This window comes from Globicephala melas, chromosome 3 (genome assembly GCF_963455315.2).
Source record: "Globicephala melas chromosome 3, mGloMel1.2, whole genome shotgun sequence".
Taxonomy (NCBI): Eukaryota; Metazoa; Chordata; class Mammalia; order Artiodactyla; family Delphinidae; genus Globicephala; species Globicephala melas.
The window spans coordinates 165238438-165253856 of record NC_083316.1 but is presented as its reverse complement, the minus strand read 5'-3'; the positions used below and the strand labels follow the sequence as shown (position 1 = coordinate 165253856).

The 15419-nt window shown below is 55.7% G+C and overlaps 1 protein-coding gene across 1 annotated transcript in view; it reads right to left on the bottom strand.

The window, feature by feature from the left end:
• Window positions 1-7753, bottom strand: part of FBN3 (fibrillin 3) — a 62762-nt gene extending 55009 nt beyond the window's left edge. Inside the window, exons 1-10 of the mRNA XM_060297217.1 lie at window positions 7692-7753; window positions 6686-6756; window positions 5778-5991; window positions 5561-5643; window positions 4868-4966; window positions 4418-4513; window positions 4076-4171; window positions 2079-2276; window positions 1843-1968; window positions 1580-1705 (exon numbers count right to left, since the gene is read on the bottom strand). Coding sequence (XP_060153200.1) covers window positions 1580-1705; window positions 1843-1968; window positions 2079-2276; window positions 4076-4171; window positions 4418-4513; window positions 4868-4966; window positions 5561-5643; window positions 5778-5974 — 1021 coding nt within the window. The 5' untranslated portion in view covers window positions 5975-5991; window positions 6686-6756; window positions 7692-7753. The remainder of the gene's footprint in view (window positions 1-1579; window positions 1706-1842; window positions 1969-2078; window positions 2277-4075; window positions 4172-4417; window positions 4514-4867; window positions 4967-5560; window positions 5644-5777; window positions 5992-6685; window positions 6757-7691) is intronic.
• Window positions 7754-15419: the final 7666 nt, after the last annotated feature.

The following is a 15419-nucleotide window of genomic DNA, read 5'->3' as shown; positions in this document are numbered from 1 at the left end:
AACAGACTTGTTCAAGGTCACACAGCTGCTGGAGAGCTAGGCGGGATGAAAACCCAAATCCCTGAACCCCAGGGGACCTGACCAAGCAGCTGCTTCCCAAGTAGGGAAGATGAGACAAAATGTAAGAATTTTGACAAAAATGATGCTGCCTTTGCTTATTAAGCACCTACTGTGATCAGGTCCTGCTAAGCAGTCACAGACCCAACTTCCCTGCTCCCCTGTCTTTGTGAATGTGTATTGAGTGCCCCCTACACCCAGCCCTGGGCAAATCTCTTCATAAATTGTTATTTAATCCTCCCCATGTGGTTTAGAACAGCCATTATCTCTGTTTCACAGATGAGGCAGCTGAGGCCCAGAGACGTTAAGTCACTCGCCCAAGGTCACAGAGTACGCAAGCAGCTTAAGTAGCAGTTGGAACTCAGGACTGAATTCCAAGCCCATGTTCAGAGGACACCTGACCTTGGTTCAAATCTAGGCTCTGCTATTTAGTGGTTGGGAAACGCGCTACAGTCCAGGGGACGTGCCCAGAGGTAGCCTCCCTGCCAGCCAAGATAGCCCCCGGAGGCGGAGGAATAAATAGGTCTGGCGCTGGCCATGGTACACTGGCAGAACTCCAGACACAATATTCCCTGTCCTGGCTGGTAGAGACCCAGCCTGAGATGTCCGAGTGGTGCTGGAGACCTGCCAAGCCCACCCCACCTCCCCAAACCAAGACGCTATCCATGCCCCACCGCAAGTGTTCCTGGCCAGCCCTGTTGGCCACTGGCAACCTGTGAAGTCTAATGACCAGCTCATCAAGACAGCAGGACAGGGAGTGAGAGCCCAAGGATCCTCCCACCCCAGCCAGGAGGGTGAGCCTCCAGGGGGAGGCACAGCCCTGACGACCCCACCCTGGCTGGGGGCAGGGAGCGGGGTGGTCTGGGGAGCTGGGGTGTGGGTAGCTCTCTCTTCTGGACTTGCGGATTTGGCTTAAGCAAATCTCCCCTCTCTGGGCCTCAGTTTATCTCAAACACAGTGTGAGGGAAGACGGGGTACTTTTAAAAAGTCTTCCGGAGCGTAAAGAGGGATACAGAGAGGGGGCCAGAGAGGCTAATGGGCAGAAGAGCGTAGAGACGGAGGCCAGATAACCAGATGGGCATCAAGATGGGGGCATAGAGGTGGGGGCTAGAGGGGCGTAGAGGTGGGGGCTAGAGGGACAGAGGGGCATAGAGGCGGGGGCTAGAGGGGCACAGCGGCGGGAGCCAGAAAGGGAAAAAGGCAACCAGTGAGCCAGAAGGGCATAGAGTCCGAGGGGCAGAGGGGCACAGCCAAGACACCGAGACAGGGGACCAGAGAGCTAAAGGGCATAGAGATGGGGGCTAGAGGGCCTCTCAGACTGGGGTCCAGAGAGCACAAAGGCCAATGGGTAGGGAACCAGAATTAACGAGTGGATGGAGACCGGGGTCCGAAAAAGACAGAAGGGCATAGAAATCGAAGGACTAGAGGAGCCCGAGGGCCAGAGGGTTGCAGAGATAGATGAGCAGAGGGTCTGTCTCCTACCTGCCCTCTGCCCGTCCAGCCCCCCTGGGCCCTGGCTCACCCAGGCAACGGGTACCGTCCAGGCTGCTGGCATAACCACGGGGACAGGTGCACACGTAGCTCCCGACTGTGTTGGTGCAGTCGCCCCCGGAGCAGAGGCCTGGCACGCTGATACACTCGTCCACATCTACGTAGATACATGTCCGGTTAGAGTCCAGCCCCCCAGCAGCCTTACCCCACCTCCACCTCCTCCTCCTTGCAGGGGAGCCTGAGCTGCCCAGAGCAGAGAGAAGGTCCCAGCTTGAAGCTCTCCCCGTCGCCCACCTTCACACTTGGCGCTGTTCTCACTGAGCTGGTGTCCAGCTGGGCAGCGGCACTCAAAAGAACCCACAGAGTTAACACAGCTGCCCCCCTGGCACAGGCCTGGGATAGCCTGGCACTCATCCACGTCTGCAAGGGGATGAGAGGCACGTCAGAGGGAGAAACCAAGGCTGCTGAGGGCTCCCACTCAGCCCTGGCTCCCAGGACCTCGGTCCTTACGCACTGGGCCCCCCACTCACCTTGGCAGGCCCCCGTGTGTATATTGGGGATGAAGCCCCGGCGGCAGGGGTGTGGCTGAGCAGAGCAGAGCTCACATGGGAAGCCCCAGGCCCGGCCCACAGTGGCACAGCAGAGCGCCTTGGTGCAGACGAGGCCTGTCAGCTGGTGCTGGCACCCGTCCAGGCCCACTCGACCAAAGCAGGGCCCTGTCCGGTAGTCTGCAGGGCAGATGGATGTGGGCAGCTGGCCTCAGGCTGCCCCCACCCCATAGTCTTCTGCATTTCCATCCCAGCAAGCCCAACTCAGGCCTCTACCTCTCTCGCCTGGACCACGGCGGTAGCCACCTTCCCAGCCTCCCTATACCAACACACCAGGTTTTTTTCCTGACCACAAGCCTTTACTCATACTGTTCCCCTTCCTTACCTGATGAACTCCTATTCACCCTTCAAAACCCTTTCTCTCCAAAGCATTCTCCAACCAACCTCCAAGAGAGGCCAGGACCTCCAAGCTTACAAAACCCAGGGCATGTCTGGAGACCCCCACCACTCCCCCAGGCCCACCCTCCCTTCAAGCCCAGGCGGGGACCCATGGATGCCCCGCTGGAGAGCCTCTCTCATCCTTGAGCACACATCTGGCTCTGCCAAATCTCCCAGACCCAGCATCCGCCCAAATGCTCTGAACCCACAACTCTGCATCCCCGACACCCCCTCCCCACCCAGCTGAAGGTGGTCTCATTGGCCCCCCCCACCGCCGTGCACGGGCCCAGATGTGACTTCCTGGCTCCATCCTCCAGATGGCTCCAATCAAGGGGCTGGCACTGGACCAAGGGAAGCCCCTTCCAGAAGGAGATGCCAAAGCCAGCCCCCAGGCCTGTATGAAGGAGGGGAGACCCGCGACAGTCCTGACTTCCTAAAGCAAAACACGGCCCCCAGAATCTCACCTCAGTCATCCAGGACCCTGGAACCCCACTCACTCCTGCCTAGGCACCCAACCCTGCCTCTCTCTGGGGCCCCCACCCCCGCTCCAGGCCTCTCCTCTCCCACCCTCTCCACTAACCTTCATTTTCCCTCAGCCATCCCGACTGCTCCCCAAGTCGGCCCAAATTCCAACTCTGTTTTCTCGCCAAATCCCGTTTCCAAACGCTCACTCTCAAACCCAGGTAACCCCCAGCCCCTCCAGCTTCTGATTCATGGCTATACCCTCTCCGACCCGGCTTCGGCCACAGATGGGCCTCCATCCCCAGCAGCACCCTTCACACTGGGGTGAGTCCCAGGGTCCTGCCCATTTTTGCCTTCCCGGGCTCCTTGGACACACAGGGCACTCTGATGGCTCCTACAGCTGCAAAACTCGCCAGCCTGGGCATCCCCAACGCCACCTGCTTTTGTTCACTTTCTCATTCTCAGCTGCCCATGGTCTCCATCTCTCTGGTGGACCCTTAAATCGCCCTCCCTTTTCTTCCCCAAGAACCTCAACTATCCTCTGGGCTTCAGCCCCGTGGATGGGGCAGCCCCAGGCCTGGCTGTCCAACTGCCTCCTGGGTGACCCACGGACTCCTCGGCCAACACTGAGCCTCAGGGTCTTCCCCCTCCCTACCCCCGGCTGCACCATCTTCCCTCCCATTTTCAGAGCAGACCTGGGATTTGTCCCTGCTTCCGTCCCTCCCCTTGCCCACCCCACCCCCCAACATCCAACTTCTCACAAAACATTGTTCTTTCCACCGTGTTTGTCTTGGTTACAGCCTCCCAACAGGTGACCTCCACCCACCTCAGCCCGTGGGATCATTTCAACAGTGAGGATGAAACATGAGGGGGCGTGTCCATCTCATGAACTCCGACTTATCCCTTCTACAGGAAGCCCTCCGTGACTCCCTTCCCTGGAGCACAGTTTCTCTGCCCTTCACAGCAGCAGGGACAGCAGGAAGGAGGTCAGCTGGACCCTCCCAGGGCCTGGCCACGTCTCAGGGGCTGCCAGGAAGCCCTCCTCCCCCCAAACCCCTGCCCCGCGCTCAGCTTGGTACCTTTCTCACACTGAGGCCCCATGAAGCCGTACACACAGGAACAGCGGTTCGGCCCGATGCAGCGGCCCCCGTTGTGGCAGCCGTGGTCACAGACGGCTGTGGAGGAAGTGGCGGGGGTGTGGCCTGAGGTCCCCCAGCAGCAGAGGGAGCTGGGGCCCCGGGCGGGCCCTTCTTCACGCAGGAATCCCCATAATCCAGCCCAGACCAAGAGATAAGATTGTGACAATGAATGTGTCCCCTCCAATCCTGGTCCCAGAGGAGTGACCCGTGGGCGGTGGGCGGGTGGCAGCGGAGACCTGACCTCTGGGGTCCCAAGCCCAGGTGTGCACGATGGGTACTCACGTTGCCCACACACGGTGCCCGTGTAGCCCCTCTGGCACAGGCAGGACTCCCCTCGGCAGCTGCCCCCATTCATGCAGCTCACACTGCACCCCGACCCTGCGGGCGGGGAAGAGGGACACACAGGAAGGCCCCGAGATGCATGCACAAGGCGCCGGGACCAGGTGCGCCCAGCCTGGCTCTGGTCCCTCAGCAAAACCCGCCTGGGCTCCCGGAAGCTTCGGGAAGCCTCTCACCTTCTCTTCCCACCCCTAGGGGGTCACTTGCTTTCTTTATTTTTTTTTAAGCTTATAATTTTTTTTTTTCATTTTTTACTTTTTTTTTTTTGACCTCGCCACGCGGCATGCAGGATCTTCCCCGACCAGGGATCGAACCCAGGCTCCCTGCGTTGGGAGCGCAGAGTCTTACCCACTGGACCGCCAGGGAAGTCCTGGGGGGTCACTTCCTGCTCACCTCGGCTCATCCCGCAGCTGGGGGCCAGCTTCCCATCAGCACAGGCGCACAGGTTGGGTCGGGAGCAGAAGCCCTCGCCGCAGGCGTGCCTACAGACCGCTGGAGAGTAACAGGTGACGGTCAAGGCCAGAACCCGAATCCTCCGCCATCCCCACCCCATGGGTGCCCCGGGGGCCGAGGCTCTGCTGGAGCCATTGGGAGACAGAGGTGCTCTTTGGGCCAGAAACGCTGAGTAGTAAGGACAGAAGCTGGAGGTGCTGGGGCACTGGCTGTACTGTTGGGGAGGAGGCGAGGGGGCATCTCCTGGAAGCAGAGTCGGATTCTAGACACATTAGAATGGGGTGCGTGTGGGAGTGGGGAAACAGAGAGATTGAGAGACACACACACACACAGAGAAAAAGACAGACACAGAGAGACAGAGACTCAGAGAGAGACCAAGACAGAAGGAGACAGAGACTGAGACAGACGGACGGACCAACAAGCAGACAGACACAGGGAAGTTGTACGACAAAGAAACACGGGCGGGTGGCCTGGGAGCCTGCAGACAGAAGCAGGGGCCATTCCTGTGGCTTAGCCAGACGTCCCAGGCCAAGTCCACTTTTAAACAAGGCTGGACTTGCTGGCCGTAAGTAAGAGAACTGCCCCAGTGTCCCCTGCCTGCATCCCCCACCTCCAGAAGGGATCGACACTCACGCACAACACACTGGTTCCCACCAGGCAGCGTCCTCCAGCCGGGGCAGCAGTAGGCATGAAATCGGGAGCCACACACATTCGGCCTTCAGGAGAGCAGGCATGGCTGGTGAGCCCCTGCCCAGCTGGACATCCCCTGGGCCTCACCCCCCGCACCTAGCAGGACAGCCCAGCCCAGCCCACACCCCAGGGGCTTCTCGGCATCCCGGGTACCACACACCCCTGCAAGAAGCCTGGGCTGCCACGCCTGCGCACACGTCCGAGACCTGCAGGCTCCACAGCCCCATCCCAACGGCCTTGGACACCCGCCATGCACGACAGGGCTGTCCAGGCCAGCAAGAGCCGAGCCAAGGGGTCCCGGGCCATGGTGTGGGTGCCGGCCCCTCTCCTTGTCAAGCACAGACCCTCCAGAACCATGACGTGTCCCTCGGAGGCTGCGGAGAGGAAGCAGAGTCAACCTCAGCAAGAAGCCCTTGGCCACGGGGCACCCACGAGAACCAGAAACAGTGGGACCGCTGCCGGGATGGAGAAACTGGGGGCTTGTGGGAGCCCAGGGAGGCATCCAACCCCGACCCACAAGCAGGTGAACAGTCACGGGAGGCTTCTCGGAGGAGGTGTGATGTCTCAGCGACGGAGTCATCCAAGAGAAGGGTGTCGGGGCAGACACAGCACACTGAGAGCAGAGGCAAGAAGATCGTGGACCGCTGAGAGGAGGGGAGGGGTTGGCAGGCAGCTAGGGTGTTTCAGGAGTGCATACCTGGGTAATGCAGCTTCTACTTGTACGTCAAGGGCAATGGAGAGCCCTTGAAGGGCTCTAAGTGGGAGGAACAAGGGCAGAAATGGGTGTTTGATGGAGTGTGGAAGGACTTGCAGGGGCCCCAGAGGAAGCACGCAGTTGAAGAGGCTGGGGCAGGCATCCAGATGAGAGGAAAGGATTCCAGGAGCAGGGGGCACAGGCTGGAACTTCCCAAAGGACAGAACATCCCTCTGCCCAGCAGGGAAGGGACAGCTTTTGTGCCCACTTCACAGAGGAGCAAACAAAGGCCATCACACATTTAGCGAAGGGCTGAGTGGGAGCTGAAGCCCAGGCAGAGGTGAGGGAGGGGAAGAAGATCAAGGGTACCCTACCCTCCAGGAGGTGGCTGGCTCTCTCCAGGACCTGGAAGGATGGGAGGGAGGCGATGGGGACACGGCCACTCCTGGCAGAGAAGATGACCGGGCAAAGGTTAGGAGGATGGAAGCTGAACCCTCAGGGAACAAAAGGCAGACCAAGTGGCCTTCATGGGGGGGCCCCTTTCAAGTCCCACTTTCCACACCAGGGAGAAGAATTGGGCCTGGGTGCAGAACAGACGGGGAGTCTGCTGTGTGCCCTTGGGTCAGTGGCTGCCCCTCTCTGGGCCTTGGGGTGACATGAGAGTCTGACCAGGTGGTCCCAAGGTCCTCGGAGAAGGAAAAGACCTTTGTCACCTTTGACGGGGAAGCGAGAAAGAATCGGCCCGGCTGGTGAGGGGCACCCCTTTCTTGCTCCCAGGCTGTCCCGGCTGGTCTGCACTCCGAGGACGCCTTCTCTAGGCAGAATTCAGGGCCCACGGGGCCTCCATCTCCGGCCTGGCTTGATCCAACTCCTCCCTCACCCCCCACTTCGCCTCTGAGAACCGCGCCCGGGAGTTTGTGGAATGAATGAGCGGGGGGACGGCGCGCACTGCACGGGGTAACTGGGGGAGGCGGCGGGCAGGAAGCGAGGAATCCCGGGCTCCGCCGACGAGGAGGGGGCACGCGTCCTCAGAGCCCGCCAGCCGCGTTCTCCACCGGGCTGAGCCGGGGACGCAGGCCCGGGACCCGCGACCACGCTCGGCCCCGCCCTCACCTGCGGGTCAGAGCCCGGCTGTGTCCGCCGCCCGCGCCCGCACCCGCACCCGGGCCGAGCCCCTCCCGCCCGCGCCAGGTCCCCGCGCCCCACGCCGGCGACGAGCGTAGCGCGGGGAGGGGAAGGGGCTGGGTCCGGGGCTGCCGGCTGCAAACAAAGGAATCCCCTCCCCCTCCGTCGCCCCGGCCCCCTCCTCCCGCCCTTGCCTCCCCCCGACCCGCTGCTCTCCGGTTTCTCCGCCCGCCGATGGTCCCGCGCTTTCCCTACCTGCCAGCCGGCGCGCGTGGAGGCAGGCGCGGCGAGCGGACGCGCGGGGCTCGGCGTTGGAGGGCCGGTTTGGCGCGGCGCCGGGGGCCCGGGGCGGGAACGCGAAACCGAGAGGCCGACCCCGCCGAGTTCCCAGCCCAGAGCTGCCACACGGGGGGAGTCGGGGGCGGGAGGAGTTGGGGGAGGGCGCGTTTGCACCTCTGAAGCTCCCGGGGCGGGGGCCGGGGGCTCCGAGGCCGGGCGGAGGGAGGGGCTGGAGCTGGGGGATGGCCTGGGGCTACGGGAGAAACTCCGAGGGGCTGAAGAAATGGGATGGGGGGCAAAGAGCCGTAGGCGTGGGCTGAGACGCGGCGTGGGGAGGCTGGGGGGACCACGTTTTCACATAGAAATTGAGTGGTGGTGCCCTGAGATGGGGCTGCGATTTGGGGTGGCCTGTAAGAGAACCAGGCTTGAAAGGTCCCGGGACTCACCTGGAGGCTCACTCCTACATCCTCCCGAGCCGCCTCCTCCCTCGGGCAAGGAGAATTCCAAGGGTGACTTGGGAAACTTACCTGGCGCCTGGGGCCTGGATTCTTAACTAGACGGACATCCGGAAGCCCCTAAAAATGTAGGCAAAACGATGGCCAAAGATGAGTTTTCTAGAGAGGAGGTCCACATTTTTCATCTGATTCTCAAAATGGAGAGTTTAAGAATCCCGAAGTTCTAGACTTTCTGAGCCTCAGTTTCTCCACCTGTCACAGGGGCTGAATTTCAGAATTTCTGCTCCCTAGCAGGAGCTTATATCCAAACAAAAATTTCTAGCTTTCCCCACTACTTTCCCACCTCTGAAAACAGACACCACCAGACCAGTGAGCCTGAATATGGGGATTAGTCAGAAGGTGTTTGTTGGACCTGAGGCTGTTAGTCCACTCAGCAAACTCCTGTGCATCTGTCAAAGCCCAGTTCAAAAATCCATTCCCCACACCGAAATTGTTAGTTTACCCTATTGAATTCCAAAGCTGATTGTGCTGATCATGCCTCCATCAAAGTACTTGTGGAATGAAATAAATAGCAAATAACAATTTGAGGTGATATTTAGCAGGTGCTTATGTTCCAGACTTGGTGTTAAGAGTTTCATACACATTATCTCATTTAATCACCAAAAAATCTCTACGAGAGAGATAACTTTTATAATCTCCCAATATGGGTCCCAAGAGACAGACCTGGACTCTATGACACTCCTGGGCCAGAGAGAAGGAGGGGGGAAAGAAAGGAGCATTCTTTTTTTTTTTTTTTACTTATTTATTTTTGGCTGCGTTGGGTCTTCGTTGCTGCGCGTGGGCTTTCTCTAGCTGCGGCAAGCGGGGGCTTCTCAGGGGCTACTCTTTGTTACGGTGCGTGGGCTTCTCACTGTGGTGACTCCTCTTGTTGTGGAGCATGGGCTCTAGGCACGCGGGCTTCAGTAGCTGTGGCACGCGCGCTCAGTAGTTGTGGCTCTCAGGCTGTAGAGCGCAGGCTCAGTAGTTGTGGCGCACGGGCTTAGTTGATCCGCAGCGTGTGGGATCTTCCCGGACCAGGGCTCAAACCCATTTCCCCTGCCTTGGCAGGCCGATTCTTAACCACTGCGCCACTAGGGAAGCCCAGAAAGGAGCATTCTGCCTGGGAATGGGAGCCTTGAAGGCTCAGTGGAAAAGAGCAAATATGAAAAGTTGGGGGAAAGATAGGCTAATGCCTAGAGACAGGAGAGTATGGAACATGCGGAAATTGAGCAAAACTGGAGCTTTTGGGGAGGGGAGAAAAGGGAAGGCGGGCAAGAGGGAAGCTGGAGGGGTAAGCAGAGGCCAGGAGCCCTCAGTAGTGTCCCCGCACCTCTGAGGGGAGCCATGGTGGGCTTCCAGGAAGAGGAGTCACTCTGAAGGCTGCTCTGTGGGGCCTAGAACTGGGTCAGGGGAGCAGTGAGGGCTCCAGGGCTGGGCTAGGGGGGCATGAGGAAGAGCGAAACTTTGGAGACAAGATTCAGGGCATCCTGACTGAGGGAGAGGGGTTTCCGGGGCCAGTGAGGACGGTCAGGAGGGGTGGTGAGGTGTGGGGAGAGTGAGCTAGGAAAGGAACCCCAGGATCAAGTTGACAGAGGTGTGGAATTCCAGCGTGGGAAGGCCCGGGGGCTGTCGTGGATGAGCCAGCTTTCGGGGACACCTGTGTCACCGCTTCTTAGGCTGCTTTGCCAAGGTCCACCCTGGTCTGCTCTTCAGCCACCCAGTGTGCCTTACACGGGCACTGGGCTAGGTTCCGGCTGCCCCAGAAGCAGCCCAGCATATGTGTGGAATGTGGGGAGGTACAGTCCCACACCAGGGACACGGCACGACCAATACTTCGATGGCTAAACCCCGAGGTAGGCTGGTAGATCAGGCAGTGCTTCCTTCTAGAATTCTCCCTACCCGCTCTCCGGAAGCCAGGGGAGAAGGAATCCATCAGGTGTGGCGAGACAGAGGCGGTGTGGAGCTGTTGGAAGTCTCAGTGACACGTGGAAGTTCTCAGTGACAGCGGGGAGTGAGTGTTTTTTGCCACTGCACCCTCCTCACTACTGTCACACCACCTTGCCTTCCACTGCCTGAATCTGTTACACTGGTGTCCATTACCGATACGATGACTCTGTTACATCACACTGTCATGAAGAGACATTTAGGCTCTCACTCCCCCTCCGGCATCCTAGTGTACCCCAACACTGTCCTAAGGGTAGAGCATTCATACAGTCTCCCTGTCAATATTGCATGACCACCAAATTCTTATTACAGGATCACCTGTCAGTGTCACCCACTGCTGTCGCCCTCTCACTGTCACCCATCCATGGGACACCTTGCCGTTTTCTGGTTTGCTCCACTGCCTGGGACATTCATGTTGTCTCCTGTCACCGTTATACCTTTAACTTATTGCTGTGACATTGTCACCCATTAACAGTTGTACCGTCACCCAGAGTGTCAGGATTCTTAAACTGCAAGCAGCAGAAATCGGTCACGGCAGAAAGAGCCGTTGGTCACGTGCAGAATCCCCGGGAGGCTGGAGACCCAAGCCTGGGGCTTCTGCAGCTAGCAGAGTCACCACCAAATCACCCGCAGATCGCGTCCCACCAAGACACCATCCATCCCCTCTCTGCTCCCCGGGCTCAAATGGTGCTTAATGATCCTGGACACTGGAAACCGGGGCCAACCTCAGCAAAACGGAGTCCAGGGGGCCCCGCTTCTGACGCCAGCATCCATCAGAGTTTGGGGCAGAGTTACCTGGCTGGAGGACTGTGGGGGGGGGGCGTATGTCCCCACCTTGCTTCAAGGGGACTGGGAGAATGGGGATCTGGTGTCTTGTTTTGTCATGGAATCCGCCTCGTGAAGGGAGCACTTCCCAGACCCGGGGAAGGATCATCTGAGTCACCTGATGGCCAAGGAGATGGCAAAGATCCTATATGTTGTGTTGTCCCCGTCTGGTCATCAGTCACTCTTCCTGCCCCACCATCTCCCTACTGTCACCCATTACCACGGCAGTGTCTTAATACTGTCATCTCTCACTGCAGCACTCTCCTTACCATCCCTTGTCACCATCATATGGCTGCCCTACCAACATTACACCAATCCCTAGGGTATTTTCTTATTGCCATGTTACCTGTTGCTGTCATGCTTACCATGTCACCTGTTACTGTCCTACTGTCTCCATCACCCCCTGTTCTTGTTCATCGTCACCTCTCCCTGTCACATTGCCACACCATTCATGCTACACTGAGGACCTCCGTGCTGTTATCTGTAGGGTCAGTATGGAACGTCTAAGTCATCCCAGCTCTATTCTTTCTCCCCACATCCCCCTGCCCCAACTTTCTGTGCTGTCCTGGAGTCGCCTCTTGCAGACAGAACTCAACTGTGTGCGTCCAGGAGCAGAAGATTCCGAAATGCCCCATTAACGTGGGCCTGAGGGAAGGACAGCCAGTGCTGGCACAGCGTGTCCAGGAGCACAGGGCCAGGGCTGGGGACAGAGACACAGTGGGGGAGATGGGAGTGCGGTGTGTGCTGTGTGGGGTACACTGATCCTGCCCAGGCCTGGTGGTCTGGGGACAGAGTTCTCTTTGTCTGAGCACGGGAAGCAGCTGGGCTCAGGGAGGATGGAGCACATGGCTGGGGATTTTGGCCGGATGCCTGGGAATGAGGCTGGGGAGATGGCCGGTCCTGGAGTTCCCGGGAAGGTCAGGGGCAGGCTGGGAGGGGCAGAGACAGCAGCTGAACCCCGAGGGCTTCCCCATCTGGTTCTCCAGGAATGACAGCTCCCCGCCCTCACAACCATTCTCACAATAGACCCCCGAGGCAGGCTCTGCTATCCCCATTACACGGATGGGAAAACGGAGGCACAGAGCCCCAAGTCACTCACCCTGTCCCCAGGGCCAGTAAAGATCACAGGCAGAACTGAATCCAGGTCACAAAGCCCCAAACTTCAGTCTCCTGGGCAGAGGGAGGCAGCAGAATCCTGTGTCTCTTTGATACACAAACATATATTTTCTCTTTAACAATGAACACAAATGTTAACCCCCATACGCATTGTTCCGTCCTTCCTTTTTTTCTTTTTGTAAACATTTATTTTACTTGTCAACCAAATAAATGCTTCTTAATGATTATCATTTTTATTGTATTTTAAATTATATATATATGTATATATATTTTAATTTTTTTAAATATTTTTTTGATGTGGACCATTTTAAAAGTCTTTATTGAATTTGTTACAATATTGCTTCTGTTTTATGTTTTTTGGTGTTTTGACCGTGAGGCATGTGGGATCTTATCTCCCCGACCAGGGATCGAACCCACACCCCCTGCACTGGAAAGCAAAGTCTCAACCACTGGACCACCAGGGAAGTCCCTATCTATCTATTTATTTATTTATTTATTTTAGGGACCGGGATAAAATTTATTTTTTATTTTTTTAACTTACCTTGAATTTATTTTTTTAATTTAAGTATAGTTGATTTACATTGTAGTGTTAGTTTCAGGTGTATAGCACAGTGGTTCAGTTATACATATATATCCTTTTTAAAAAAAATTTTGCTGAGATATCATTGATTGACAATTTCAGGTGTACAGCAAAGTGATTCACATATGTATATATATACACATATACTTTTTTTTTTACATTCTATTCCATTATAGGTTATTACAAGATATTTAAGTGTAGTTCCCTGTGCTATACAGTAGGTCCTTGTTGGTTATCCATTTTATATATAGTGGTGTGTATATTTTAATCCCACATTCCTAATTTATCCCTCCCCCCCTTCCCTTTTGGTAACCATAAATCTGTGTTCTATGTCTGTGAGTCTATATCTGTTTTGTAAGTTCAATTGTATCATTTTTTAGGTTCCACATATAAGCGATATGATATTTGTCTTTGGCTTACTTCACTTAGTATGATCATCTCTAGGTCCATCCATGTTGCTGCAAATGGCATTATTTCACTCTTTTTCATGGCTGAGTAGCATTCCATTATATATATGTACCACATCTTCTTTTTTTCTTTTTTTTTTTTTTTTTTTTGCGGTACGCGGGCCTCTCACTGTTGTGGCCTCTCCCGTTGCGGAGCACCGGCTCCGGACGCGCAGGCTCAGCGGCCACGGCTCACGGGCCCAGCCGCTCCGCGGCACGTGGGATTCCCCCAGACTGGGGCACGAACCCATGTCCCCTGCATCGGCCGGCGGACTCTCAACCACTGCGCCACCTGGGAAGCCCTCGCATCTTTATCCATTCATCTGTTGATGGACGTTTAGGTTGCTTCTATGTCTTGGCTATTTTAAATAGTGTTGCAATGAATATTGGGGTGCATGTATCTTTCCTACTGTTTTTTAAATTAAGGTAAAAATTTACATAACATCAAATTAACCAAAGTCCACAACTAGTGGTGTGCAACCATCACCTCTATCTAGTTCCAAGATATTTTCATCACCCCAAAGCGAAGTCAAGGACCCATTATCCCCTCCCCCCAGCCCCTGGCAACCAATAATCTACTTTCTGTCTCTATGGCTCTGCCTACTCTGGATTTTTCATATCAGTGGAATCACACAACATGTAACCTTTCAATCTAGCTTTTTTTACTATTAATAATGATTTCGAGGTTCATCCATGCTGTGGCATGTATAGGAATTTCCTTCCTTTTCATGGCTGAATAATATTCCACTGTATAGATGGACCATAGCTTGGGTATCCATTCACCAACTGACACACATTTGGGCTGTTTCCACCTTTTGGCTCTTGTGAATAATCTGCTATGAATGTACTTGCTCTTTTCACTTATTAAAACATCTCGGTACTGCTTCTGTGTCAGTTCTGAGATAACTTGCTCCTTCTTTTTTATGTCTACAGAGGACTCTTTGGTGGGCTGAACTGCGATTTACTTACCTAGTCGCCTGCTGGTGGACTTACAGGTGCTAGACCTCTGGTCATTTCAGACAGTGCTTCAGGAAATAGCCTGGTACAGGGGTCATCCTACACTAGACATCATGCAGGGTTTCTAGAAATCTTTTTGTTATGGACAATGTCAAGCATATACAAAAGTAGAGTGAATATATAGACAGTGTGATGAGCTTCCATGGCACCATCATTCAGCTTCAATACTTATCAATATATGGTCACCCTTGTCCCCTCCCACCCAGCCAGCCTGTCCAATGAAGGAACAAGGGACAGAGCGGAGAAGCATGGGTAATGACAACTCTCGGCAGGATCAGCTACTGGAGAGCAGGAGCCTGAGGTGCCCAGGGGACCACTCGTCCCCCGTGATCCCTCTGAAGCCAGAGTGATGGGGAGGATGGGAACAGCACATCCACAAGAGCATGCAGGGAGCTCTAGGGGAGCACTAAGAATCCTCTCGGGGTGGCAGATGTTACTTAGCCATCATGTGGTCGAGTGCTTACTCAGCCCAGGGCAAGGAAGGATGGCCATTGCTGACAACAAAAGTGCTGGCCTGGAGGAGAGATGGAAGAAACGCTGGTCATAAAAAACACTTGGAGGTGGCCAACGGGCACATGAAAAGATGTTCAACATCGCTAAATACTAGAGAAATGCAAATCAAAACTGCAATGAGGTACCACCTCACACTGGTCAGAATGGCCATCATTAAAAAACCTACAGGGAATTCCCTGGCGGTCCAGTGGTTAGGACTCCGTGTTTCCACTGCAGGGGGCCCAAATTTGATCCCTGGTCGGGGAACGAAGAGCTAAGAACCTGCAAGCATGTTCACATGGTGCAGCCAAAAAAAAAAAAAAAAAGTCTACAAATAACAAGCACTAGAGAGGGTGTGGAGAAAAGGGAGCCCTCCTACACTGTCGGTGGGAATGTAAGTTGATGCAGCCACTATGGAAAACAGTATGGAGGTTCCTAGAAAAGCTAAAAATAGAGTTGCCATATGATGCAGCAATCCTACTCCTGGGTGTATATCCAGACAAAACTCTAATTCAAAAAGATGCATGGGGCTTCCCTGGTGGCACAGTGGTTGAGAGTCTGCCTGCCGATGCAGGGGACACGGGTTCGTGCCCCGGTCCGGGAGGATCCCACATGCCGCGGAGCGGCTGGGCCCGTGAGCCATGGCCGCTGAGCCTGCGCGTCCAGAGCCTGTGCTTTGCAACAGGAGAGGCCACAACAGTGAGAGGCCCGCATGCTGCAAAAAAAAAAAAGGATGCATGCACCCCTATGTTCATAGCAGCACTATTCACAATAGCCAAGACATGGAAGC